Source organism: Dasypus novemcinctus, chromosome 9, assembly GCF_030445035.2.
Source record: "Dasypus novemcinctus isolate mDasNov1 chromosome 9, mDasNov1.1.hap2, whole genome shotgun sequence".
Lineage (NCBI taxonomy): Eukaryota > Metazoa > Chordata > Mammalia > Cingulata > Dasypodidae > Dasypus > Dasypus novemcinctus.
The window spans coordinates 91,626,988-91,654,899 of record NC_080681.1 but is presented as its reverse complement, the minus strand read 5'-3'; the positions used below and the strand labels follow the sequence as shown (position 1 = coordinate 91,654,899).

General features: G+C 40.3%; 1 protein-coding gene across 2 annotated transcripts; it reads left to right on the top strand.

The window, feature by feature from the left end:
* Window positions 1-19: 19 nt before the first annotated feature.
* YBX1 (Y-box binding protein 1) lies at window positions 20-17,482 on the top strand. Of its 2 annotated transcripts, XM_071217503.1 has the most exons (8): window positions 21-340; window positions 938-1,001; window positions 9,908-9,941; window positions 12,464-12,553; window positions 12,864-13,166; window positions 13,668-13,750; window positions 15,910-16,175; window positions 17,099-17,482. In XM_071217503.1, exons 1-7 carry the CDS (start codon window positions 187-189, stop codon window positions 16,142-16,144), a joined length of 963 nt encoding a protein of 320 aa, XP_071073604.1. In that variant the 5' UTR covers window positions 21-186; the 3' UTR covers window positions 16,145-16,175; window positions 17,099-17,482. The 2 variants fall into 2 exon arrangements, with proteins under 2 accessions (XP_071073603.1, XP_071073604.1); XM_071217502.1 differs by lacking the exon at window positions 12,464-12,553 and having other exon boundaries at window positions 20-340.
* The last annotated feature ends 10,430 nt before the right edge of the window (window positions 17,483-27,912 follow it).

Genomic DNA, 27,912 nt, shown 5'->3' with positions numbered 1-27,912 from the left:
GGCGGGCCGATCTCAAGACTTATCCCGCCTGTCCCGCCATTCTCGCTAGTTCGATCGGTAGCGGGAGCGGAGAGCGGACCCCAGAGAGCCCTGAGCAGCCCCACCGCCGCCGCCGGCCTAGTTACCATCACACCCCGGGAGGAGCCGCAGCTGCCACAGCCGGCCCTAGTCACCATCACCGCAACCATGAGCAGCGAGGCCGAGACCCAGCAGCCGCCCGCCGCCCCCGCCCTCAGCGCTGCCGACACCAAGCCCGGCACCACGGGCAGCGGCGCAGGGAGCGGCGTCCCGGGCGGCCTCACATCGGCGGCGCCCGCCGGCGGGGACAAGAAGGTCATCGGTGAGGGCCGGATGGGGACGGGGGTGGGGCCGTGGGGAAGCCTGGCGGGGGAACCGTTACCCGAAGCGGGGACTGACTCCCCGCGCGCTGTTGCCCCTCCCCCACACCCCCACGCGCGCGCTCCCCGGCGCTGGCCCGCGTGCCCGGCAGGCGCGCGCGCGCCTCCGACCGCGTGTGCTGCGGGGTCTCCTCGCCTGCCGTTGTTCCTGTCTCCTCCACCCAGCTCTCTTCCGCGTGTACCCTGAGGGCGCGGCGCGCCGCCTACGCAGGCCGGAGTGAGCCCGGGCGGCTTCCCCTTGCCTCACGTGCTCCCTGCCCTGCAGCCGCGCCCGCCCTCGCTGTCTTCTCGCACACCCACCTTGGACGCGCGCCCCAGGCCTGCTCGTGGGGCACAGCGCGGCTTCCAGTTCACCCACGTGCCGCGTTAAGGCATCGTGGTGGCGAAAGCACGGTCCTGGAAAATGGGCTTAAAAGAGAAAAGGCTGGCAGGTGGCCTCGATCCGGCCGCCTTGGAAGCGTGTAAGGGGCCGGATGCTGAAGCGTGGCAGTTTTAAAGGATACTTGGTAATCGTGGGGGTTTTTTTTGTTTTTTTCCAGCAACGAAGGTTTTGGGAACAGTAAAATGGTTCAATGTAAGAAACGGATATGGTTTCATCAACAGGTGAGATGACCGCCACTGAAGCCTCTTATCTTACTTCTTGCATGTTTTCTGCTGGGTCCATAGGCTTTGCGTGGTTTGGGATTGACTTAAGGTGTTCTGAAAGGTTGGTTGATACGTCTGGTGACTGTTAGTGTCGTTTTCGTTTTCCTTGATGACTGAAAGAATTAGCGATTTAGAGTTTGTTTTTTTGCAGCTATATAAAAATCTAAAGCGAATTTCAAAGGCTTCATTATGGCACAAAGCACTTTAAAAGGGAAACAGAGTAAATGAGCCATACCGTAGCAGTTAGGGCAAACAGAAAACTACTGCCCAGTCCAAATTTTTCTGTTACATTCGGGTCCACCACGTTTTTGCCTGTTTATTTTTTTGTACATATTGAATGGTATTTGAAAACGTGACCCGCTAGTTAGCATATAGGTTGTTTATAACATGTTAATATTTTGTGGTAACATGATTTTACGCGCCAAGTATAAGCAATTTTGCCATCCCTATTGTAAGGTTATATACTGTCTTTGTTTAACGTTCCAAAATATGTTGTCTTTTGAATACCACAAAATAAAATTATTGGGAGTGCTTTGACAACATGGTGAGTTGCTTTTACTTTATAGAGTTAAAAAAACATCTGTAAGAAAACAGTCCTTTTCCCTCTTTATGTTTTTGTTTCTCCTCCTCTGTGCCAAAATCATGCCAATTAAACGAAATTTTTTTAAAGCCTTGGCTGTATCTTTAGAGTGGCCTTAGTCCGTTATTATTGAACAGTTATTCATATTTGAAGTTATGGCTACAAACCACCTTCAGGATATATCCTTAGAATTGTCTGTGACAATAGTGTTATGAAACGTGCAATTTATTTGCAGCACTTTGCATGGATGTCCCTTGTGAGCCAGGCATCATTTTCAAGATGGCTGCCAAGGCTAGTAGTGCAGATGCATGTGTATAGAGCAAGGTGTATATTATATGACCTACAGGTATGATATTTAACACCACCTTAGCATTCTTTTTATTCCCTACTTTAGAAGGCTTTAACCACTAGATGTTTAAAAGAACACTTAAGAGCAAGAAGTAATGTAGAATACTGTAAATGGATAGTGTACTGTAGGGAAACCAAATGGGCAAAATCAAGTTTTTAAAGACTGAATCTACTGATGAAAACACATTCATTAGTCAACCATAAAGTATTGAGGAAACACTGGAGCAAAGGATATTATAAGCATTTGGTGGTCCGTTTTCCATATTTGGATTTGGGGGGGAACATTTTAATTATTCCAAAATACTTTAGGAATTTTTCAGCTTTTGTTCTGTGTGCTTTCCAGACAGGCCAAAGCTACATTTTCTCATCAGTATTTTTTTGTTTCTTTTTGATGATGGGTTACTAATTAGGAAGGAAGGGGATACTTATTCACCATTGGATAACTAAATACGTTTTAGCTGATTGATCGCTCTGAATTTCAGTTAATACTTGCCTTTTACTTGGACACTCCTTCCTAGCCAAACCCTTTAAACCCTTAAGCCATTGGTTTTCATATTAAGTGTGCTTATCTTGGAAGAGAATACCCTTGTTCCTTTCAGGGCATCTAATTCATTGGCCTTGAGGTACATTTTTAGTAAGAATTCCAGGTGAAGATATCGTCTGTGGGCCACACAGTTTTAGCATGTGTTGGGTTTTGTTGCATTTTGTTCAATGGACCCAGATTATGATATTTTTTAAGTAAGCAAGATTTCAAAGTAGTTCATTGCATATTACAGCTATTTTATTAGATACTATATCATCTCTGTTTTGGTTTTGCAATCAACTCAATTGGTCATTCTCCAGAGCAAGTTAGATGTAAATTGGCTTTTGATGATCCTTTGTTTGAATTACCCTAACCTCAGCTATTTTGTCAAATTAACTGGTCTTAATGTGCTTTATGTTTCTAAAGTGGTCATTTTAATGGTTCTGTGGCTTCTGCGTAAGAGACTGTAAAATCTGATTCCAGTTAAATAAAGGGGATGTCTGTCTTGATTAAGGAAAATGTGTCTTTAAAAAATAGATTTGGAAACTAGCCTTTGGTTCAATTTGTCTGTAGTTCATGTAGTATAAATATCAGGTTGGACTGGGAGGTACCTGGCTCTCCCAATTAGGGGTTCAGAGGTCTGTGTGCTGTTCTGTATAAATGGGACGGTGCAGTGTTTGAGATGAATGCTTGTGGTTCTGTGAATTACATATTCTAGGTTAAGATAATTTTATAATTAAAATATAAGGCATTTTAATTATCTGCCTTTAGAGAAACGTATTTTCATTGTAAATGTTTTTGAGGCTATATTATCATCTTCACCTATGATGAATTGTTCTTGGAATTTTTTTTTTTTTTTTAATATTTCTTTTAAGGGTGGAACTTTGTCCCCTAGTGATTTTATTGTATAAAAGTTGCTAAATAAGATGATAGTTTTTAAATAGGAAAATCTTTGGCTTTATTTTATTGCACTATGTAATCTGAGAATTCTTTGCCTGCTGCATCTGCAGAGATAATTTTATTGTGTGGCTAGAGGTGTTTATATTATCCACCCACCCAAATTACTATATCATGAAAAACCTTCACCCAAAACTGTTGAAGTAAGATATTGTCATTAGGAGGATGTCCCAGGGGTCAGTGGTTCTGGGTTTGAATCTTGATAGTGTAGAAACTTGATTTTGTCTTTTGCCTCAAGCTGTTAAGGATTGATCCATGATCACCAAACTCATGGAAAATTGACATGTGTCTGTAACAGTTTCTCTATTGGATATATGTCTTTAGTTACAAAACTAAGAATATATTTTTGTACTCCAGAGTACTTAAGAAGCCAAAAGTAATCATTCTAAGATTTCAGGGGTGAGCAAGGAATTGAGTGAAGGGAATCAAATAGAGCAGAGGTCACAGACTGGGACCTCCTGGCTAAAACTATCCCCATTAGCAGTTTGCCATTAGTATTATTGCCACCTTTAGGTGGGTATGTATTGCCTTTCTTGACACAGTCTTTCAGATTTAGTTTTCTTGGGAAGCTGACTTCATTCCCTTCCTGGTGTCTCTATACATTTGTGTTTATTATCCATGGTCTAGGAAGATGTAACCAAGTTAGGGAAAGGCTGTCTCTTTACAATACTGCTGTACTTAGTCACAGCCATCATGTTTAGTCTTACTTTGTGGGAGCCTTCCTTTGGGGGGGGGACTCTGTATATATATAACTGATTAAGATGATTTCCTTCACACAATGGTGATAATAGAAGTAGCTCACATTATAGATCTATAACTTATAAATGCCAGGCACAGTCATAAATGCTTTTTAAAAATTGATTAATTTAATCAAAACCTTTGAGGTATAGTTACTGTTTGTTCTCAGTCACAGAGGTTAAAACTTTGCCCCAGGATGGAACTCAGTTTTCTGACTCTGGGACTTAGTTCATTACTTGCTGAACATTACCAGATCTGAAAATAGACCCTGGGCATCTTCAATTTTATTGTTACCCACAGAGTTACAGGTCATTTCTTTGAGTGCCTATTCTTAGCCATTGAAAGACTGTTTCTTACATGATCTCCAGCATGTCATTGAAACTCCTGTGTGCTAGCTACTGGTTTTCAGATTTTAAAAGCTTATTCTGCCTTTTTTTCCCCTCATGTAGTCATAGATTACTGAAAGTTCTACTTTAGCATTCAGGTAAGATTTACAAGTTAAAAGATAACTGTTAGGAGGCAACCAAGAAATTAAAGGGAGAGAACGGACTTTTAAAAATCTCTTTTCTGAAGCTCTTTTCATCCTGTTTTTATATGGCCTGCCTGTGAGCTAAGAAAAAATTTTTCGTTTTTTTAAAGGGTTGTGAAGGAAAAAGCATGTAGGTCTCTAGAAAGATGATTGCCAAGTCTCTTGAGCTGTTAAAGTCAGACATCTTATTTGATCACAGATCTGCCTATAAAATGTAGAAGTAACCAAGAGGCCATAACATAATTGACTAAATGCTGTGGTATTAGGGAAGGCTTAGAGACTTATTGGTGGTGTGCTGCTAAGGAAAGGAGGGTGACAGGTAGAGAGGTGGAGGACATTTTAAGTAGTACCCAACAAGTTATTAGGATGTGTCATTGACAGTCTAAAAAATCACTGTATTAGTTGGCGTCCTCAAAAAATTGATACTTGTAAGACGTGCAATAAGAGCTTGTATACCGGGCACTTTGGGATTGATTTATATGCCCTCATATTAGCTACTGATCATTAACTGGCCAAAAGTCATCCATGTTTGCCAAGTCACTGCTATGAAACTTGGAACAGGAATATTCTGTCACCGTGTAGGGGTTCCTTTTCTCCCCCCACCCCAAGGTAAAATCCTTTGATCTTAAAATCTCCTAGAATATAGAACCCAGTGTATTCATACCTCATCTGTTTTCCTAGTCCTATGGCTGCAGTTGGTGGGTTTCCTTCTCTGTCTCAGCCTTTGAAAGCATCTACAGTCTGGCCCTTCTAAGGCAGAATGGTAGAAAATGTCAGAAATAGGACTATGTCTGTCAGCCTGGGTATGGGGAATGTTTAATATAGAACAAATAAAAATATAGGCCATCTGCTGGACTTGGAAATGGGTGCCTGGATGCTTTAGATTATGGAGCATTATAGATACTAAATCCTGGGGTTATAACTAGAATTATGAATTCATGCAGTTGTGTAAATTATGTTAAAACAGCTTGGTGTGGCAATCGGGGGGGGGGAAATAGCAGGATAAGAGGTTTTTATTAATGGATAAACCTAAAGTAATATAGATTGGCTAAAAATTGTTTTATAAAATTTTAGATTATCTTGTGTGCGTATACAGCTGGAGTAAAAAGACTTCTCAGTCATGAAATGTAGGCTTGCTTCATATTACTCTTCCCAGCCCAGCCATGATGGACTCTAGAATGGCCCTTCTCAGGCACATTAGACTTTTGTTGCTTGTCCTTCAGTGTGTGGGAAAAGCAGGTATAGTATATGACATAGTGGCAGTTAATCTTCCCTTCTGTTCCCCACCCCCAAACACTGCTGTCTCCACAGGTATTAAGAATTCAGTAATTTTTTTAAAAAGCTTCCATTTTCTCTTTAAATCCCAATAGGATTCTTTTTTTTTTTTTTTCCTTTCTCTTTTCTCCTTCCTTAAAACCTTAACCCTTTTTTGCATCAGACCCTTGCTTTCTGTGAAATTCCTTTTCCCTCAAAGTCAGTACTGTGTCTACATTTGCTGAATAGCAATATAGTACTATACTTCCTATATAGCAAAGAAAGCCTGTGGGGTGTATTTCTCATTCAGAATTTTCCATGATAAATGGCTGCCCATGTAAACGAGAGTTGGAGTAGAAGAATATGGTGGAAAGAGTGTATTTGCAGGAAAATGGAAGGACTGGTGTGCTATATGACACTGTTGGATTATTCTAGACCTGTGCTGCCTGTATTACCAGTATTAACCGCATGAGGCTATGGAGCACTTGAACCAGTATTAACCGCATGAGGCTATGGAGCACTTGAACTGTGACTAGTGCAGCTGAGGAACTGAATTTTTAATTTTAAAACTTATAATTCACTTCTTGTCTGTTTTGAACAACTTGAGTATATGAATCTTATAAGTGGCAACCATAATCATGGGCTTAGGTTTGATTATTGTATGGTATCCACTAGGTTTAACAATAAGAAAAAGTAAAAGATAATTAAACCCTTTGCCAGGTCTGTTCTTAGTACTTTAAATAAACTCATTAAATCCTTGCATGAACAAGTCCTTTTCCCAATTTACAGATTAGGAAATTTGTCCAAGGTCATTGCCAGGATTCCAACGTAGGCTGTCCAACTCTAGTAATGGATCTCTCAATTAGAAAAATTAAAAGTGCTAGTAATTATAGTTTTAATTTGAAAAGTTGCCTGTAAGTGCATTCTTATTATAGCTTGAGTGATTACTCAGGATTAGTGGTCTTGCACGCTTTGCCTCCACTAGATTGTAAATTCCATAAGGGTGTGAAATGTTGATGTTTGTGTGTCATTGTCTCCTGGTGCCTAAAAGTGAGCGACAGCTTTCTATTTCTCCTTAATGAAAGCAGCCATGTATTTTGGGACTATTTTCCTAGTTTCACCTACCTCTTAACCTTTTTCACTAGTTTACTGCTTTATTCCAATCAGTGTCTGTGTGACAAGTAGACACCTAGTAAATAATTGAGCACCTGCCATGTCCTGATAATATGCTGAATGCTATTGGTAGATAGAGGAATGAATGAGGCACCGTCTTTTTTCCTAAGTCACTTGCTGACAGCCTGGTGGAGAGGGGTTCATAAACTGGTCTGCCCCAAGGACCTGATCCCTCAGTAACAAAAAGATTAAGACAGAAGGTACTTCTACTGCCTCCCCCATTACTTGAATACCTAATGGTTAAAACATGCTTTAGATGAGCCATTTGGTTTCTTTCTTTTTTCAGGAGGTACCAGGGATTGAACCCCGGGACCTTGTATGTGGGAGGTAGGAGCACAACCACTGAGCTACATCCATTCCCAGGGTTCTTTCTTTTTTTTTTTTTTTAATTGCTGATTTTCCCTTGAGTAAGGTCATAAAAGGGTTGTGTGGGGAGAAGGTTTGCACACCACTGGTCTAATTATGTGGAATAATTTTATTCTAAAGGGGAAACGTTACAGAGGCTTGTTTGAGGAACTTTTTCCTGTAATCTACCTCTAAAGCTATAAAATAACATTTCATGCTGACATTTCCTAAGATCTCAATATAGTAAAGTCTGGAGGCTGTGGAGTCAAATTCTACCACTGTGGGCAAGTGACCACTAGACTTCCATTTTCCGTGTATATATTGGTGGATTAATAATAGTAAATTAACCCAGATTGTGAGGATTGAGTAATACAGTATTTGAAACACACTTGACACAGTAACTGGAAGTTAGTTAAACCTGCAGTAATGTGTCTGGGTTTATTTTGTTGTTGTTTTTCATTTTACAGGTGAAGAAAAGTCCAGTGAGGAGGGAGGAAGCTTTCCAAGGTTACACATCTGTTAATAGTAGCATCAGGACTAAAAATCAGTTTTCCTATTAGCAGTCCACTGAATTTCTGAGTAGTCACTTATAGAGAGTTGCTTGCAAATAGATGAATGTTATTTATCATGCAAACCATATTGTGTTCTATATTGGTCAAAACTGCATTCTTTGAACTGTCAAGTTTCTTCCTGAAATCCAGATACACTTTGGCCTTATTCCCAAGTAGGCTAGTTTAGTGTCTACTTAATAGTGGGTACTGTGTTGTCTAGTTTGGCATTACGAATGAACCTGTATTGTTTCATTTTGTTGCAGTGTATAATGTTTTCAATATTGTTTGTAATTTCAATGATGTTTGCAATTACATCAGAAACAGTGAACTAGTCAGTGCATCCACAAATAACATAGTCCCAACAAACCTGGTACTCCTGACATCTGTGCTCCCTGCCCTCCATTAAATACAAATAGTGCTCCCTATCTTGAAACAACTTTAAATGCCTTTTTTGGGGGCAGTATTGCCTGTTGCAAATCACTGCTCTAGATTTTTTGCACCTTTCCTGCTCCTCCAATACTTCATTGTAGTTGCCTTTGGAGTCCTAGGGTTTGAAATTCAATCAAGTTGAAGATGGGAAATAGTGATGACTCTGGCATTTAAAGGGGTTTAAAATTATTTTCCCATAAGTTTTAAATGACCTTATGTTATGATAATAAGCTATATCTTACAGGTCAGAATTGAAGGAAGTTTGTATGGATTCAGTCAGTAAGGCCATCAATATAGTTAACTGTAACCTTTGTTCCCTGTGTAATTAAACACTACTGCTGGGCCCTTTTGCACTCTGACCTACTGACAAAGCACCTCTAGAGAGGTGAAATTTTGTCACTGAGTTCTGGAAATCTGTTTCTCCGCTGGTCTTGCTCTTCGTTTCATCACCTTGATCCTGATCTCCGTTTTCCATAAAGTTTAACTTTTTTATCATTAAACTGGCTGGTTTCTTGTTCAAACTTTCCTTCTATCAGTCACTAGATTTTCATCTGGTAGTCATAAAGTTTTGAACTAAACATTTCAACCATATTTCTTTTTTTTAAAAATCATTTTATTGATACATATTAATAAAGCATACAGTTCATCCAAGGTGCAATCACTGGTATTTGCTGTAATTACAAATGTGCATTCATCACTTTGAACCATATTTATTTTTTTTTCCACATTTTAACGCATGCATGAACCATATTTCTTTAGCAACAGTTTGAGTAGACTAACGATGTAAAATTGTGTCTAATAGGAAGTGATGGGTTGTGCATGCTACTAAAAAGTTGTCTTCATCTTTACTGCCTTAGTTATTGCTAATAATGCAATAATGAGTGGTATAGATATTGGTAGTGTCTCATTTGTACTTGATTGTGGTTATTTTTATGACCTCAAGGAAGTTTTAGAATGGTGAAGAGTAAATAATTGAGGGTGGAGTAAGAAAGGAGGAAGCTAGTAATGGAAAGAAATGTGTATCTTTTTTTCTCTGGCTACTATCAGCCATGCTGCAGAGGGAAGGGTGGGATATGCTGGAACATTGTTAATATTTAACAGAATGAGGAGTGGCAGCATATGTGTTGCCCAGTTACTTCTACCCTCTTAATGACTTCATAGGTCACACTTTGATTTCTTGGGTTTTCCTCTCCCTGTACAGGTAGTGGGGTAACAACTTTTTGTGATGGCTTGGACTTTAAAGCAGAGATTATGGTCACATTCTAGCATTTTTCCCCTGAAAGCTGATTTGCAGCCACAACGCCTCTGGAAGATTTACAGGGGAAATAGTAGGGGGGGACGGGTACGCACAAAGTGCCAGGCATATTCTTACTCTTAAGCAGTATGAAATGTATTCCTGTTTCTTACTTGCTGAACATGGTTCTTTCTCTCTTGCAGGAATGACACCAAGGAAGATGTGTTTGTACACCAGGTGAGTGTGTAGATATTTATACTTCTGGCTCAAGGTTTGTGAGAAGAAAAGTGCTTCTATCTTTTCAACTGTTGTTCTTTACAAAAGGGCCAACCATCAGTTTCTGGTTCTTTCCGAAAGAGTGGTAGCATTTAAATACATACATTGAAATGTTGTGTTGGCAGGTCACTTAAATTAAAATAGTTGTTTCAGGTGGGTATTTTGTTAATAGATGTGACTTTAAAAATAATAGTAATAACATTGTTGAATCTGCTATATACTCCTTGCACTAAATTTTCAAACCTAATTTCAAATGAATAAATAACCTCTATGAACCCTAATTTGAAGTAATGATGCTGCTGTAAATACATAAACTTTGGCAAGAGGTTTACAGATATGTAGATTCTATTAGGTCTATTTCTGTGGTAAGGCCAGATCACAAAAATCATGGGCAAAATAGGGCAAAGTTGCAGAACAGTTTAATTTGAAATGTTTGCTAGAAAACTAGCAAATTCAACATAGGCTTTTCTGTGTATTATAAAGCACTGTAAATGAGTGGGCCAGTTTTTACATTTGGAGAGCTTTGACAGGCTTGGAAATTTTAGACATCTTCATTAGTTTAAGGCTAAGTGAAAAGGCAAAGTTGATAACTCCTCACTCATTTTTTTACATTGGTTTCCAGTATTTTGGAAGGAAAAACTTACATAGGGTGGGTGCTAAGACTGTTGAAATACTGGCATCTTGTATTGGAAGTCACTGTTGAACTTTATAACACTTTTAAAAAATATTGTAACTCAGAAATCAGACAACCTAATGCCAGTTTACATAATCACACCTTCTTTCAGGTAGGTGTGAGCTTGGAGGGCATCATGCTTCTTAGGAAGGACAGGTGGTCTTAGGTTAGTGCCTTATAATTCTCTGAGGTGTCCTACACAGCATTCAGGCACAATCAAGGAGGGAAGCAGGCCAATTTCTAGTATAGCCAATACTATCAGATAATTAGGGTCAAATATAAGTGTGGAAACATTTTAATTCTAAGTGTCAGGACTGCTCAGACAAGTTATTTTAAATCAACAAATGTTTGTTTTATAAAATTGGTATTCATTGTTGTTTGGGTAAAGACAACTTTTACCTGTTCCTCACTTGCCTCCTTTATGTTCAAAGGAGTATGGAGACCCTGGAACAGGAGGCAGCAAAGCTTATCAGTCTTGCTGCCTTGTTTGTCAGAACCCTCAAGGGTTGGGGGTGGGGGGCAGGAGTGGAGAGCTTGAAGATGGGGACTGAAAGAAGAGCTTTGGAATTGTAATTATCCTTATTTCTGCTATCCCCTATGACTGCAGGTAATTAAGAGTTGGCTGTGTATGTGGAGATACGAAGACTGTGGGACAGTTTAGATGACAGATGAGATCATTTATTTGACTGAACTTATGTCACCCAGTTGTGCCTGACCCACAAGGTGTCATCAGTATGCTTTCCTCTTTATTTTGGAAGTGGTTTCAACATTGAGTTGTTTCTTGGGAATTTGTCTGGCTCCTCAGATTTTACTGGTATATTAAGGAGACTGTGGTTTTGGGCAACTTAGCTTAATTGGCCTCAGATTTGTTAGTTGTCCTTCCTCCTCTGGAACAGAAATTCATGAGTGATCCTCTAATAGATACTGCTGTGATGTAGTGGAATGAATATGAGATTTGGAGTCCCAAAGACCTAAATATAGGAAAGTCCCCACTCTGTGACTTTGGGCAAGTCACCTAACTTTTCAATGCCTGTTGTAATTATCTATAAAAATGGAGTAATAATACCTCACATCAGTGAAGATTGAATAGGTAATGTGTGAAAGAACTTTGTGAAAGTATTGAAAACAAAAGGGAGGTGCTACTCTCTTTTCCATAAAAGTCTATAGAAGTAAAACATCTATAATGTGAGATTTATTGTATTTTGGGGAGGTAATAACCACTTGCCCCTGTGTAGTCACATAATATTAAAAAGTGGCATAGTTAATACATATGAATTGCATTTCTGTTGAAGTATTATCACAAACAGGTTAGAAGGGATTTTGGTTGACATTTGCAATTGAGTTTGATATTGTCACACAGGAACAAAGTTGGTCTGGTCACTGTTGAAGCATGTATAAAACCAAACTCTACTGTCATCTAAACTGGCCCTGTGTGGGGCTAGCTTCTATTCTTAAGTGCAGTCTTTAGGGGATAGGTAGATTTTTGTTCATTTTGTTCAAAGCCATATGCTTTTGCAAAAAGCATTTTAAAAATAAACATTGTTGTATATGTCCTGAGTGTTAAATTACTTTCATTTAGGAAATAGTGGTAAAATGCTGGGGTCTTGTAAGATTGGAGTATCATGGTTGAGGTTGGGGGTAGTAGCATTGGTCCCTGCTTTCCTAAATTTATTAATGTTCTCATCTTATTTAAACCTAATTTAAGATTAAGTGTATATCCAAGCTAAAATATATTGACTTTGGTACATTTTGAATGAAAAAGCACATTATTTTCCCCTGATAATCTATTTTTGGAATGTGATATTACTAGACTGCCATAAAGAAGAATAACCCCAGGAAGTACCTTCGCAGTGTAGGAGATGGAGAGACTGTGGAGTTTGATGTTGTTGAAGGAGAAAAGGTGAGGATGCTTTTTGTGTAAAGGTTTGACTTGAGTATGGAAATATTTTGGAGATCTCATCCATTAGGATGGTGGCTCTAATGTGGATGAATGGGTCAGGTGACTACATGAATTCAGGTGCATCAAACCCATTGTGCTGTCTGCAGTTAGAGGGCAATCTCTTCAGAGCAGTGAGGAACTGATATTTAGTCATTTCTATGCACCCCTGGCCACATAGACCATTTTTTTTTAAAAATTGCTTTGTATGAATTTTGTTGAAAGTGTACTGGTTTCCTTTGTCACTATCAATATGTAATAATGGCTTTTGTAGGGGGCAGAGGCAGCAAACGTCACAGGCCCTGGTGGAGTTCCAGTGCAAGGCAGTAAATATGCAGCAGACCGTAACCATTATAGACGTTATCCACGTCGTAGGGGTCCTCCACGCAATTACCAGCAAAATTACCAGAATAGTGAGAGTGGGGAAAAGAACGAGGGATCAGAGAGTGCTCCGGAAGGCCAGGCCCAACAACGCCGGCCCTATCGCAGAAGACGATTCCCACCTTACTATATGCGGAGACCCTATGGGCGTCGACCACAGTATTCCAACCCTCCTGTTCAAGGAGAAGTGATGGAGGTAAGTTTCATCAAGATTAAAAAGTAATAGCAATAACATAACGACTGTTGATAGTACTGTTTTAACCATTTTGTGGTGGTCCTTCTCACATTGGCACTGTTTTGCATTAATATAATTTCTAATTGCATTCCACTTACATAAAACGTTGGGATTTTTCCAAAGAAAGTTAAAGGAGATAATGGTTCTCATTATTTGCCTGTTGATAGTGAGCATCTGGTATCACCTGGTCAAAATTTGAGTGAGTACATTAAGTAGGTTAGAAGAAAAACGTCCTTAAAAAGAAAAAGGAAAAACATCGTTTCATCAAAGTAGTAATCATATGGGAAGCACATTTAGATTCCTAATAATAACCAAAAGGATAAATAACTGTAGTGTAATCACAATAGGTTATTTGGGCTTTTATTTTAGAACTCTTGTATTCAGACTTTAGATTTGTCTGGTTGGGTTTTAACTCTTCTGTTACTGTGATCTGGTAGGCTTGATTTTATGTTATCTTTTCAGGGTGCTGACAACCAGGGTGCAGGAGAACAAGGTAGACCAGTGAGACAGAATATGTATCGGGGTTATAGACCACGATTCCGCAGGTATGGGCTATGTTAACTTGTTACTATTTTAAATTCCTCAAGTGTATGTTAGGGCTTAACATTGGAACTTGGCAGCATCATACTTCTACAGTCTCCTTGAGTCATTTATCTGTTAACATTTAACATATTCTGTCATCAGATGCCTAAGAGGTGAACCTGAATGAATGAGTTACCTTTTGGAAATGTGTTCTTTGCATCTTCTTTGCTGGCATTTTTTAAAAAATAGCCTATATAGATGAGATTTATCTTATTATAGTTTGTTACTGTTTTAGTGAGGGTATGGAATTTAGAATTTTCTATCCTTGAACAGGTAAGAGAAAATAGTTTTAAGCTTATGTTAAATCTTTTGCACCTGCTTCAGTGTGACAGAGAAAGGTAATAAAAGCATTAGGAGTATTGGTGAACTCTGCATCATGGCATAACTGACGAATCAACAGAGTAAGTTATACTGCTGAGGTGACAGTTTTCCATTAACCACTTCTCAACCTAGTGTATACAGTTTTTTGTTTTTTTGGTTTTGGTGGTTTTTTTTGTGTGTGTAGGTTTTTTTGTCTGTTTTTGTTTTTTTGGTCACCCCAAAGTTGCAAGTGAAATCACTCCATTAAGAATCCTTTTTTTCCCACTGATTTCAATTGAAATTTTTACGTCTCTGCCTATAAACTCTTTTCAACTATTTATATTTTAAAATATCATTGGAGAATTGGAATAATTGGGGGAAAGCTCCATCTGCAAAGAATATTTTAGTACACGCTTTAATACACTTTGAGGAAATCTTCCCAGTTCCACAATGGGGGGGTGTAACAATTATTTCTCATAGCAGAGCAGTCTCCAGTTGTGACCCCTAAAGCTGAATCTGACAGGTAGTACTCAAGAATTAAACCAATAGAGTAATAACTTTTCCTTAACTGTAGATGCCCAGATGAGCTTTAAAAAAATAAGTTCTTTACTACAGAAGTTCATAAAGCCTTCAGAATACATTGTGATGACACTACAAGAAAGGGAATTTCCACATACAAATCGTGTCTCTAACTGTACTGAAGGTGGAGCTCTAATTGAAGCTTTAGGAACTAAATCCCAGTTGACCATCAGTGTAAAATACATGCTGTGAATTTTTCAATAAGCAGTGTCTGTAATGCATTGATATATGTCCCTGCTGAATTTGTAAGTCATGAAATCAGTGAAGTCCATGAATGTCAACAGCAGAATCCTTTCTGTAATGCTGGAGAACTGCTTAAATTTTCTACCTAGTTTCAATGGTATCTTTAAAACTAGCACATAATTTTTGTCAGTTTTTAATTCCTTTTACCTTCAGTGTCTTAATTTAGACCTAATAGTCTTATTGTTGAGTGGACAGAATTGTTGACAGTGTTTATCACTGAGTGCAGGGCTTTCCAAACTATTTAGCCAGCAGTTCTTTGCTCAGATGGCTAGTAAATGAAACAGATGCTGCTCCTGATGCTTACCTAGAAGCAGTAGGAACCTCTGAATTAATCTTTAGGTATCTGTTACCCACCAACTGCTCTAAGTAATAACTGTCTTGAATTTGGGGTATGACCTTATTTGAATGACTAAAATTGGTATCTACCAGTAATCCTCAAGAACAAATCATTTGTTACCTCAACCTTTTCTCCTATGACCTAGAACTTTAATTTCAGTCACCTTTGATTTTATCTATACTCTTAGGATATACCTTCTGTCCACCATTTTTATGCCCATCCTAGTGGATGTGAAGTGTGGTATCTTGTCTTGGTTTTGTGTGTGGGGGGGGTATTTAGTTTGTTTTTAGGAGGTACCGGAGATTGAACTCAGGACCTCATAACGTGGGAAGCGGGCACTCAACCACTTGAGCTACATCTGCTCCCCTTGCTGTGGTTTTGATTTGCTTTTCCCTAATGGCTGATTGCTGTGTACTTGTGGTTCTATAAGAGGGCTATCTTTGATTCTTTGTTTTTGATTTCCTGTCTTTTTAACAAGTGTTTCCCTTTCAGTTTGTTACAGTTAATGTTTAAAAATGATAATGTTAAATTGGCTGCATACCATTTGTTAGAATGGCATGATTTGGAGGTTTAGTTGGGTAAACCCAAGTATTAACACCATAACAGTGTGGGGTATGTTAAAGAAAGAATGTTTTATCATTTCTTATTTACACAATGTTCCAGGGGCCCTCCTCGCCAAAGACAGCCTAGAGAGGACGGCAATGAAGATGATAAGGAAAATCAAGGAGATGAGACCCAAGGTCAGCAGCCACCTCAACGTCGGTACCGCCGTAACTTCAATTACCGACGCAGACGCCCAGAAAACCCTAAACCACAAGATGGCAAAGAGACAAAAGCAGCCGATCCACCAGCTGAGAATTCGTCCGCTCCCGAGGCTGAGCAGGGCGGGGCTGAGTAAATGCCGGCTTACCATCTCTACCATCATCCGGGTGAGTAAAGCCTAAATGACCTTCTGGCCTTTATAAGTGAGTGGTGCCCAACTCACTTTATTAATACAAGAGGGACTGTGAAACAGTTTATGAGTGTAAGAGGTAAGCCATTTTTACTTACAGTGTCTCCTCTATTTGTTAATTTAAATTACAAAATACTCCATTTTAGAAATGTTGACTATCAGAACCATATTTGGTCCTTCTCGGCCACCTCAATTCTAACATTAGAAGGCCTGTTTTCATGTGGTATATCTTGACTAGTAGAGCCTTTCGTCAGCTTTTCTGAATGAATTCTGTGATTTTACCAGTGAGCTGAGGGGAAAGTCTTACAACCTTGCCCTAAAATATATTAATTATATAGTCTATTTGGGGAAAGTGACAACTTAAATAATTCGTGCTTTTAATTGTTTTTATTTTGCTGTTGGGAAAGACAGGAGGTTTTTGTTGTTTAAAAAAAAAAAAAAAGGACTTCTGTCCTAGGAGAATGACTCATGCCTTATTTAGAGTACCTGTAAATGATTCTGTAGCAGCTCAAATAATGACATATTTATGTTCTTGTTTTAGACTATTATTGGCTCCTCTTGTTCTTCTTACCCTTAATCTTCCAAATTAAGGGATTCCTTTGTATTTGGTTTTTTTACTTTTACCAAGAGGCATGTAATTTTCTCTTTGGCCCTGAATTATTTTCAGGCAGAAGTACTTTTGCTTTTCTTCTCTGTTCACTATTTTCATGCATAAGGCCGTTCAGAATCCATGTGACCATTTTTACTGTTCAGCAGTGTCCACACCTGGTGTAAATCACTGTCTCTAGGTTAACCCAGTAAGAAGTTTCTTAATATCTTCCTATACTTAGCTAATATGACCTGGAGTAGTTTGTACACTAAAGGATTGTACAAAATAGTCTTTAATTTTTTTCTTTACAGTTTAGTCATCCAACAAGAAGAAATGAATATGAAATTCCAGCAATAAGAAATGAACAAAAGATTGGAGCTGAAGACCTTAAGTGCTTGCTTTTTGCCCGTTGACCAGATAACTAGAACTATCTGCATTATCTATGCAGCATGGGGTTTTTATTATTTTTACCTAAAGACGTCTCTTTTTGGTAATGACAAACGTGTTTTTTAAAAAGCCTGGTTTTTCTCAATACACCTTTAAAGGTTTTTAAATTGTTTCATATCTGGTCAAGTTGAGATTTTTAAGAACCTCATTTTTAATTTGTAATAAAAGTTTACAACTTGATTTTTTCAAAAAAGTCAACAAACTGCAAGCACCTGTTAATAAAGGTCTTAAATAATTGTCTTTGTGTATATTTCTGAGTTTTATCTTTGTTTTGGGGGTCCTTAGCTGATTGTAGGACCTTCAGCTTAAACCAGTCTGCAAATAGATAAGACTCACCAGTGAAGGTAATTCTATTCCCCTATCCACCATTTCTCCTTGCACTAAGATAGCTCAGTTCTGTTCATGGTATAACCTATCCAAAATGTGGGGATGGATCCTAATAAGCCAGAGCCAAGTAAGAACATGACATTCCTTTGTTACTGGAATGGGCAAGTGTCATGTTGGCTCAGTGTTGTAAGAGTTCCAGTTTAAGAGGGCTGCAAGGATATGAAGAGATGGTGCTAGAGTGGGATGCTTAAACTTAAGATGTGGTACACTTCTTAGTACAAGGTGAGTAGGAAACAGGAAAAAGAAAACTAACGCAAGACTATTCAGGAGACTTTGTGTGTGGGAGTGTTGAAATTGCTAAGAGTGATGGTAGAAGGTAGTGAGTTTGGAAAGGATATTGATGACGATCCAGGAATTAAAATTTTCAAACACTACTGGATAATAATGGATTTAGTCTGAATGCATGGACTTCAAAGTGTTTTTGAGGGCATGGGACAAAAAATGGTTTAGAAATGGTGATAGCGAATGGAACACAGGAGACTTTACCCCACTGGCATGCACCATGTTTAGTAGGGGAGAAAAAACAACCTCCACTGAAAGGACTCCAAGGGAAGCTGTGACTGAGGGAGAGCCTAAATACGGGTAAGAAAGAACATTCAGAGAAGAGGCTGCTGACTGAATTCCAGAAGACACAGTGGAAGGTTTAAGAACGTTACAATATTAGATCAGATTAGGAGATAGCACTAATGGGAATACAGGTCAGGGAGTGACAACTAAATGGAGGAAGCTTGGGCACATGGTGGAGACATAGAAGGACAGGCTTAGTCTTGAGGTTCTGCAAGTGGATGGATTGGTCTGTGGCAGTTAAAAGTAGTGAGACTGGGTTGTGGCTGGAGAAGCAGCAGTTGTACTAGGAACTTTTCCTCTCCCTTACATTCTGCTCTCCTGGGTGCCAGTTTTTATAAGATAACGTATAGGGGAGCAGATTGGCTCTAGCAGTTGAGGGCCTGCTTCCAACATGGGAGGTCCTGGGTTTGGTTCCTGGGGCCTCCTGAAAACTACAGGCAGCCAAAGGGAAAACCAACCCGGGGGAGTCAATAGGTTCAGTGGTTAAGTGCTAGCTTCTTCCAAGTTGAGATGTCCCAGGGTCAGTCCCCAGCCCCAGTAACTTAAAAAAAAAAAAAAAAGTGTAGAAGAGAGTTAATTTACATCATATTTACACCTATTCCAGTGATATTTTAGCAGCTGTACAGCTGTTCTACAACTTCATTCTTTTCTCTAGGCTATATAGGGAATCTTGGGATTTAATTCTAAATAGATTTTCATTTTTATTTTGCTGTAGGGCAAGAAAGTTTGAACAGTGTTTAGTCATTGTTCCAGAGGTCCAGATAAGTGCTGGTAAGTGATTAGAATTTGACTAGAGGAATGGCAGTAGGAAAGAGTCAAATTTAAGAAGTTTTGTGAAATGAAGTTGACAGATCTAGGTGGCTAGCTAAATGTAGGGATGAGGAAGAGGGTAAAACCACCATAACTGCAGGATTCTCATGTAGATGGAACCATCTGCTGGGATTAAGAATACCTACACTGGGTGGTGGTGGAGGGCATCTGTTGTAGATCTGTTGAGTGTGAGATACATGTGGAACATCCAAGGGAAGTGTGGAGGAAGCAGAATTAGAGCTAAGGAATAAGATACAAACTGAATGCTGAATGTTTAGCACTCCTCAGGTGGCTTGTGGGAGCCATGGTCATGAATGAAATCATCTCAAAGAGTGTTTGCAGAGAGAACAGGGTGGAGGCCCAAATTTCAAACAAGGCTGAGGGCATAAAAGGGATGGCCAAAAGAGATGTGGAAAATCCAGAAAGAGGGACATCAAGAACTAGAGGGAAGCAGATTTGGCTCAACGGATAGAGCGTCTGCCTACCACATGAGAGGGCCAGGGTTTGAATCCCAGGGCTTCCTGGCATGTTTGGTGAGCTGGCCCACGTGCAGTGATGTGTACAAGGAGTGTCATGCCACACGGGTGTCCCCCACGTAGGGGGGCCTCATGCAAGGAGTGCGCCCCGTAAAAAGCTGCCCTGTGCAAAAAAAAAGTGCAGCCTGCTCAGGAGTGGCCCTGCACGTACGTAGAGCTGACACAGCAAGATGACGCAACAAAAAGAGACACGGATTCCTGATGCTGCTGACAATACTAGTGGACACAGAAGAACACACAGCAAATGGACACAGCAGTCAATGGGTGTGTGTGGGAGGGTGGGGGAATCCTAGAAAGGAAAGTAGGAAATGGGAAGCAGATGTGGCTCAAGCTCAATTAGTTGGATCCGCATAGAGTCCCAGGTTCAGTTCCTGTACCTCCTAAGCAAGCTGATGAAATGGGCTAGCATGGTGAGCAGGGAGTGGAGGTGGCGCAAAGCAATTAGGTGCCTCTCTCCCACATGGGAGATCCCAGATTTGGTTTGTGCTTCCTAAAAAGACAAGCAGACAGCGAGTACAAACAAGGGGGTGGGGGAGAAGTAAAATCTTTTAAAAAATACAACCTAGGGGTCCAGGAAGGTAGGGTGTAGTAGTGGTTTGAAGCTGTATATATTACAGAAAAAAAACATTCCTATGGGTGTGAAACCATTATTAAGAACTTTTGATGAGGTTGCTTCAGTTAAAGTGTGGTCCTGCCCAATCAGGATGGGTCTCAGAAAAATCCTATTACCGAAGTCCTTTATAAGCAGAATGAAATTCAGAGTGAGAAAGCCACCAGAAGCAAGAAGCTAAACCTAGAAAACGAGACTAGGAGATGCCACCATTTGCCTTGCCATGTGACAAGCCAAGGACCAAAGATTGCCAGCAGAAAGCCACAGTTTTGGGGGAGAAAGAAAGCATTGTTAACACCTTGATTTGGACTTTTCCCAGCCTCAAACCGTGCGAAATAAATTCCCATTGTTTAACCTGTTACATGGTGTTTACTTGAGCCTCCTAGGAAACTGAAACATGGGGACTGAAAAGTGTCTATTGGACTTAGCAACAAGCAGACTACTGCTGAAAATAGTGCTATGGGAAAGTTAAGGTGGATCCCAGCATATTGAGGGATGAATGGGGCCAATACAGTGGACCTCTATTGTCTTACCTTTACCCCTCTCAATAACAGTCCATCCTTACATCCTCACATCCTTACAAAAGAAGTATCAGCCTTGACTTTGCACTTTCTCACACCCCATGTCCAATGAGTCTGCAAATCCATTGCGTCTGCCTTTGAAACATCCAGAATCTGACCACTTCTTAAACACATTCCAACCGTAGCAGGTTCAGGTTTCCATTATTTCTCACCTATTGTAATAGCATCCTAACAGCTCCCTGCTACCTTTCTTGACCCACCTGCGGGCAATTCTCAACATAGGAAACAGTGTCTTCTTAAAAATGTGTCACATCTTAGGTCCTTGCTCAAAACTTTCCAGAGGCTTCCAGTCTCATTTTGGAGTAGGAGTCAGCACCCTATAGGAACGTTCACAGTATGCCCCCACCTGCTTCACCCATATTTTCTACCATTCTCCCCCTGGTTTACACCATTCCAACCACATAGGCCACCTTCCTTGAACATACCAGTCATACTCCTACCTAGAAATCTTAACATTTTCTTTTCCCTCTGGAAAACGTCCCCCAGATAACTACGTGGCTTTTTTAGTTCTTTCAGGTCCTTGATCAAATGTCACCTTTGCAGGTGACATATCTAATATCACCCATATAGATAGACATTCTTTCCTCATTTTCTAAACTTTTCTGTAGCCTTTTCTCCTGGGACCCAAGCACTCTATTTTATGTCTTAACCATGTAATCATTTGTTTACATGGTTAGAAAATAAAAATCCTGATGCCGTAGTTGATTGTCCAGAGCGAATTGTAGGACAGGTGAGACAGCAACAAGGGTCTTGGGTTAGTCCTTCAGGCTGCCACCAGGCTGGTTTTAGACAAGGTGGGCTCTGTTCTCTCCAGACCTGGGACACCAGGCACCTGCTGTGGAAGCATGAGCTGCAACAGTGTGAAATGGGCATAAGTGGAAAAAAGGCTTGTAAAAGCACTATGAGGCATTTCTACAGTTTTTTTAATTGCTTTTGATTTGGCATTTTGCATGTTTGCTACTAACGTTGGTTTTTGAGAGTTCTGAGAAAGTTGATTCTGACAGTTTCTGCTTATTTTTCAATGTTTCTGTGGTGGAGAACAGGCATTTGGAACTTCTTCCTCATCCATCTTGCTGACATCACTCCCTTTTGCCCATTTTTAAATTGAAGTATTTGTTGAATTATCAGAGTTCTTTTGCTTTATTGTTGGTATTTTTTACAGAAAAAAGTTTTTAATTTTGATGTAATGCAATTTATGTTTTCTTTGTTACTTATACTTTTGTCATTGTACCTAAGAAATCATTCCCCAGTCCAAGGTTACAAAGATTTATTCCTATGTCTCTAATGGTTTTATCTGTTATATTTAGGGGTGTGATTGGTTTTGTTTTGTTTTGTTTTGTTTTAAGATTTATTTTTTATTTCTCCCCTTTCTTACCCGCCCTCCCCCAGTTGTCTGTTCTCTGTGTCCATTCGCTATGTGTTCTTCTGTATACACTTGTTTTCTTGTCAGTGGCACCAGGAATCTATGTCTATCTCTATTGTGTCATCTTGCTACGTCAGCTCACCGTGCGTGTGGCACCACTCCTGGGCAGGCTGCGCTTTTTTCGCACTGGGCAGCTCTCCTTACGGGGCGCACTCCTTGCATGTGGGGCTCCCCTACGCAGGAGACACCTCTGCGTGGCATGGCACTCCTTGCACACATCACTGCACATGGGCCAGCTCATCATACAGGTCAGGAGGTGCTGGGTTTGAACCCTGGACCTCCCATGTGGTAGGCGGAAGGCAAATCTGCTTCCCTCGTTTTGAATTCATTTTTTTGTATAGTATGAGGGAGGGATTCAACTTCATTCTTTTGCACATGGACATCCAGCTGCCTTAGCACCATTTGTTCAAAATATTTTTTTCCTCCAATGAATTGTCTAGACACCCTGATTGAGTTCTTAATTTTATTATATTTTTCATCTTTATTTGGTTCCTTTACAAATATGCTGTTATTTTTAATATTTTATTCTCTATAGATATTTTCAAGCATGTCTTTAACATAGTAAGGATATTATTTTATAATTCAATTATAATCTCAGTTTTTATAGATCTATTTGTTTTTCATGGTCCCTTGTTAACTTTTGTTCTTGGGTATTTATGTGTAATTGTCCAACATTATGCTTGAAAAATTTGTAGAGTTTGTTTTTTTGAGGCCTGGGATAAGGTTATCTTTTTCCGGAGATATGTGTTTGCTTCTGTTGAACATCCAAGGGCATCATCACACAGACAACTTTAAAAATTTTTTGGAATCACTTAAGTGATGTGAAATTTGGGTTTTAAATCCATAAGAAGGAAACAGATGTGGCTCAACTACTGGGCACCTGTCTACCACATGTGGAGGTCCCAAGTTCAGGTTCCTCCTAAAAGAAGATGAACAGATGCCATATTCCCACTGCAACAGAGCTAGACACTGCCTCCCACCACAACAAGCAGGGGCCACAAGCCAGCAGTCACCGCAGCCCACATGAAGGGGGATGTGCTCAGTCCAGTGGGCATCAGGTCTCATGGAGGAGGTCCCAGGTTCGGTTCCCAGTGCCCCTGGAGAAGGTGAGCAGGCAATGAGCAGACAGATGAACAAGCCATCTGGGGGAAGAGGGTGATAAATTTTAAAAAATACATAATTTTAAAAATCCACAAGAGAGTTTGCTTATGGTTACGACTTCTCAGGGACTTCCCTGCTTTTGTCTCTGAGGTGGAAGTGGGATGGATATGATTCTGTTCTATCCTTACCCTAAGAATGTTATATTTGATATACCAATTTAATGTAGGGAACATCTTCTAATAGATAGCCCCATCTAGGGTTTCACTTCCATCTCCATCTTGGGAGACATTCATGTTTGCCTGGATTTTCAAATGTACTCTGAAAAGAGTAGCTTCTCAGTATTTGAGTTTTCCCTTGAATTTTTTTTTTTTACTTTTCAACTTGAAATTCTGTCAAATTTAGAGAACAGTTGTAAGAGTAGTTCAAAGGACACCTGCCTGCCCTACTGATATTTTACTGCAAATATATGCCGTGTATCTCTTTCTTCATGTGTTCTTATGCATACCCATTAACATCATTCTAATTTCACTGGTTGTCCCAAGAATATCCTTTATAGGTCCAGATTCTAATCCAGGATCACTCATTGAATTTAGTTGTATTGTCTCTTCAACATGGGCATTGCTCAGAATAAAATGACCTGCAGCATTCTCATGAATTGAATTAAATATCATTTGTGTTTTCGCCTGCATCAAGTTTAGTTGTAGCTCCTCAAAATCCTGTAAACTCTAGACAATCATAAATTGACTCCACAAAATACTAATAAACTGAATCCAACAGTATCTTAAAAGGATTATATACCAAAGGTAAGTGGGATTTATACCATGAATGCAAGGGTGGCTGGTTCAACATAACTAAATAAATATAATACAGCATAAGTAGAATGAAGGGAAAAAACTGTAGGATCATATCAAATGATATTAAAAAGGCATTTGACAGAATCCAGGGTCCTATCTTGATAAAAATAGAGAACACTAGGAATAGAAGGAAAGTTCCTCAACTTAATAAAAGACTTAAATGAAAACCCCACAGCTAATATACTCAACAATGAAAGACTGAAAACTTTCCCCTTACGAATCAGGAAGAAGATAAGGATGGTTGCTTTCACCACGGCTATTCAGCATTGTACTAGAAGTTCTAACCAGAGCAATAGGCAATAAAAAGAAATAGGCATCCAAATTGCAAAGAAAGAAAGTGTATCCCTATTCACAGATAACATGATCCTCTATCAGAAAACCCTGAAGAAATAAGAAAGCAACTAGAGCTAATAAATGAATTCAGCAACATGGCAGCATGTAAGATCAACGTACAAAAAAACTCAACCACAGCCACCACTGCCACTAAATGGCAGAAGTATCTCCAAATGGAGCCTTTACCCTTGGGCTACATCTCCCACCTCACCACAGGACAAATTCTGTACAGCATTGAGTATAAACACATGCAAAAAAGAAGACATTTAGAAATTAGATTCCAACAGACAGATCCATGTCATGCCTCTGCTACACAGCCACATGCATTTCTCCTCAGTGGACCAGCTTCACAGGGACTTCATCTGCAACATCTTCCCCATTAAAAAAAAAGAAGAGCCCTTGTTTGCTACAGCAAGTTGGGATGATCTGTGAATGTTGAAAAGACCATGAAGAGAAAGTTTGAGAAGAGTGAAGAAATTTTGAACACAACTGCAGAACAATATGATGCATTCATGAAGTTTGCACATGATCAAATAATGCAACAATGCAGAAAACAACCTGCTAGTTATGTTTCATGAATCATGTTTTCTGCATTTGTGGGCTGCCTTGTTCCTTGTTGAGTGGTTGCAAGAAGTCCCAATTATTACATGCAGCAATGCCAATACCCCCACCTGTGAATACAGGTTATTTCAAACTTTTTGTCAGTGGTAACCACTCTTAGGCAGCATCTGGTTTTGGAAATTTCCCTGATGTCAGCACCACCTGGATATGGACCTTTGCTACCTGTGTTAATGCCAGTGACCTTATGCTATATAATTACAATTTGTCTTTTTTTTTTTAAGATTTATTTTTTTTATTGATTTCTCTCCCCTTACCTCCCCCCCCCCCCCCCCCCCCGTTGTCTGTCCTCTGTGTCCATTCACTATGTGTGCTTCTGTGTCTGCTTCTATTCTTGTCAGCAGCACTGGGAACCTGTGTCTCTCTTTGTTGCGTCATCTTGCTGCATCAGCTCTCCATGTGTGTGGCACCACTCCTGGGCAGGCTGAATTTTCTTTCACTCTGGGCAGCTCTCCTTATGGGGCGCAGTCCTTGTACATGGGGCTTCCCTACAGGGGGGACACCCTTGCGTGGCACAGCACTCCTTGCACGTATCAGCACTGCGTACAGGCCAACTCCACACGGGTCAAGGACACCCTGGGTTTGAACTGTGGACCTCCCATGTGGTAGGTGGATGCTCTTATCCGTTGAGCCAAGTCCACTTTCCATAATTTGTCTTCTTAATGATGTTTGCAAAGGATTAAAGCTAGTATTGTAGAACTTGTCCTTCACTGATTGTGTAAGTAAAACTATAAGTCATACTGAAGTTAGTATGATTTTTATTGTGCACTACAACTGAACTGTAACCAATTATTAATAATTTAGAATGTAATCCCAAGACAATATTAAGCAAATAGCCTACAGTGAGTGCTTCCTGTGAAATTGGAACAGGGCATTTCTTTGTTCCAGGACTTCTTGGGTTTCCTAAGGGCTTTATATATCAGTCTTTTTTAACAAGTGTTTATTGGTGCTTTTTTTGTTGTTGTTTCCAGTGTATCAGTGCTTTACTGCTCTTATAGTACTGGAATTTAGGTTGGAAGAATAAAACATTTACTTTTTAGAAAAAAATGTAGGTTTCTATATTCCAGTAATAAACAATATGAAAAAGACATCAAGAAAATTCTGCTTAGGAAAGTGGACTTGGCTCAGTGGTTAGAGCGTCCGTCTACCACATGGGAGGTCCGCGGTTCAAACCCCGGGCCTCCCTGACCCATGTGGAGCTGGCCCACGCACAGTGTTGATGCGCGCAAGGAGTGCCATGCCACGCAGGGGTGACCCCGCATAGGGGAGCCCCACACGCAAGGAGTGCACCCCGTAAGGAGAGCCGAGCCGCCCAGTGCGAAAGAAAGTGCAGCCTGCCCAGGAATGACGCCGCACACATGGAGAACTGATGCAACAAAAAGAAACAGATTCCCATGCCGCTGACAACAACAGAAGCGGACAAAGAAGAAGACACAAAAAACAGACAACTGGGGTGGAGGGAAGGGGAGAGAAATAAATAAATAAATATTTTTAAAAAGAAAATTCTGCTTATAAAAGCCACTGGGGGGAGCATATGTGACTCAAGCGATTAGGCTCCCATCTACCATATGGAAGGTCCAGGGTTCAATTCCTGGGGCCTCCTGGTGAAGGCAAGCTGGGCCTGCATGGCTAGCTGGCCCGAGTGGAGTGCTGGCCTGCGCAGGAGTGCTGGCCCACATGGCAAGCGGGCCTGAGTGGAGAGCTGGAGCAGCAAGATGACACAACAGAAAGAGACTCTGAGGAGAGACAATAAGACACAGCAGACTAGGGAGCTGAGGTGGCGCAAGAGATTGAGCACCTTTCTCCCACTCTGGAAGGTCCCAGGATCAGTTTCCAATGCTGCCTAAAGAGAAGACAAGCAGAGAGCAGACAACGAGGGTGTGGGGAGAAATATAGCCTAGGCCTGCATGATTTGGATTATTACACATGAATGTGGCTCTGTCTCTACCCCTGACAAAGGAGAAAGGTGAGAGAAGTTTCATCAGTCCCTGGGGCAATACAGTCAGCTTGAGCCTTCATAGCTTACATCTTTGGCCCCTACTACATAACCTGCAAGGCAAAAAGGGCAAGAAGGCCCTAAACTAAAAAGAGAAACTATGCAGAATTAATATATCTAGTAAGCAGATGCCAAGGCACCAACAAAAAATTAAAATCCGTACCAAGAAACAGGAAGATATGGCCAATTTAAAGGAAAAATATAAACCTCCAGATAATATAAAGGAGTTGAGACAGCTAGTCATAGATGTTCAAACAAATCTTCTTAATAAATTCAAAGACATGGCTAAACAAATTAAGGATATTAAGACATTGGGGGAGTGGGTGTGACTCAACTGATAGAGCATCTGCCCACCATTAAGGAGGTCCAGCGTTCAAACCCAGGCTCTCCTGGCCCATATGGTGAGCTGACCCATGTGCAGTACTGCCACACACAAGGAGTGTCATGCCATGCGTGTGTGTCCCCCACGTAGGGGAGCCCCACGTCCAAGGAGTGCACCCCACAAGGAGAGTTGCCCCCAGTGGAAAAAGCGCAGCCCACCCAGGAGAGATGCCACACATACACAGAGATGACGCAGCAAGATGACAACAAAAAAGAGACACAGATTCCCAGTGCCGCCAAGAATGCAAGCGTACACAGAAGAACACACAGCGAATGGACACAAGAGACCAGACAACGGGAGTGGGGGTGGGGGTGGGGGGTGGAAGGGGAGAGAAATAAATAAATCTTTTAAAAAAAGAGACATTGGATGAACACAAGAATTTGAAATCCTGCATTGTAAAACAGCAGATCTTACAGGAATGAAAGGCAATATGAAATTTTAAAATACACTGGAATCATATAACAGCAGACTTCAGGAGTC

Coding starts and splice junctions, on each gene's coding strand:
- YBX1 (XM_071217503.1), top strand. CDS start 187: ATGAGCAGCGAGGCCGAGACCCAGCAGCCGCCCGCCGCCCCCGCCCTC. Junction 1,002..9,907: donor GGATATGGTTTCATCAACAG/GTGAGATGACCG, acceptor TCTCTCTTGCAG/GAATGACACCAAGGAAGATG. Junction 13,751..15,909: donor TATAGACCACGATTCCGCAG/GTATGGGCTATG, acceptor ACAATGTTCCAG/GGGCCCTCCTCGCCAAAGAC.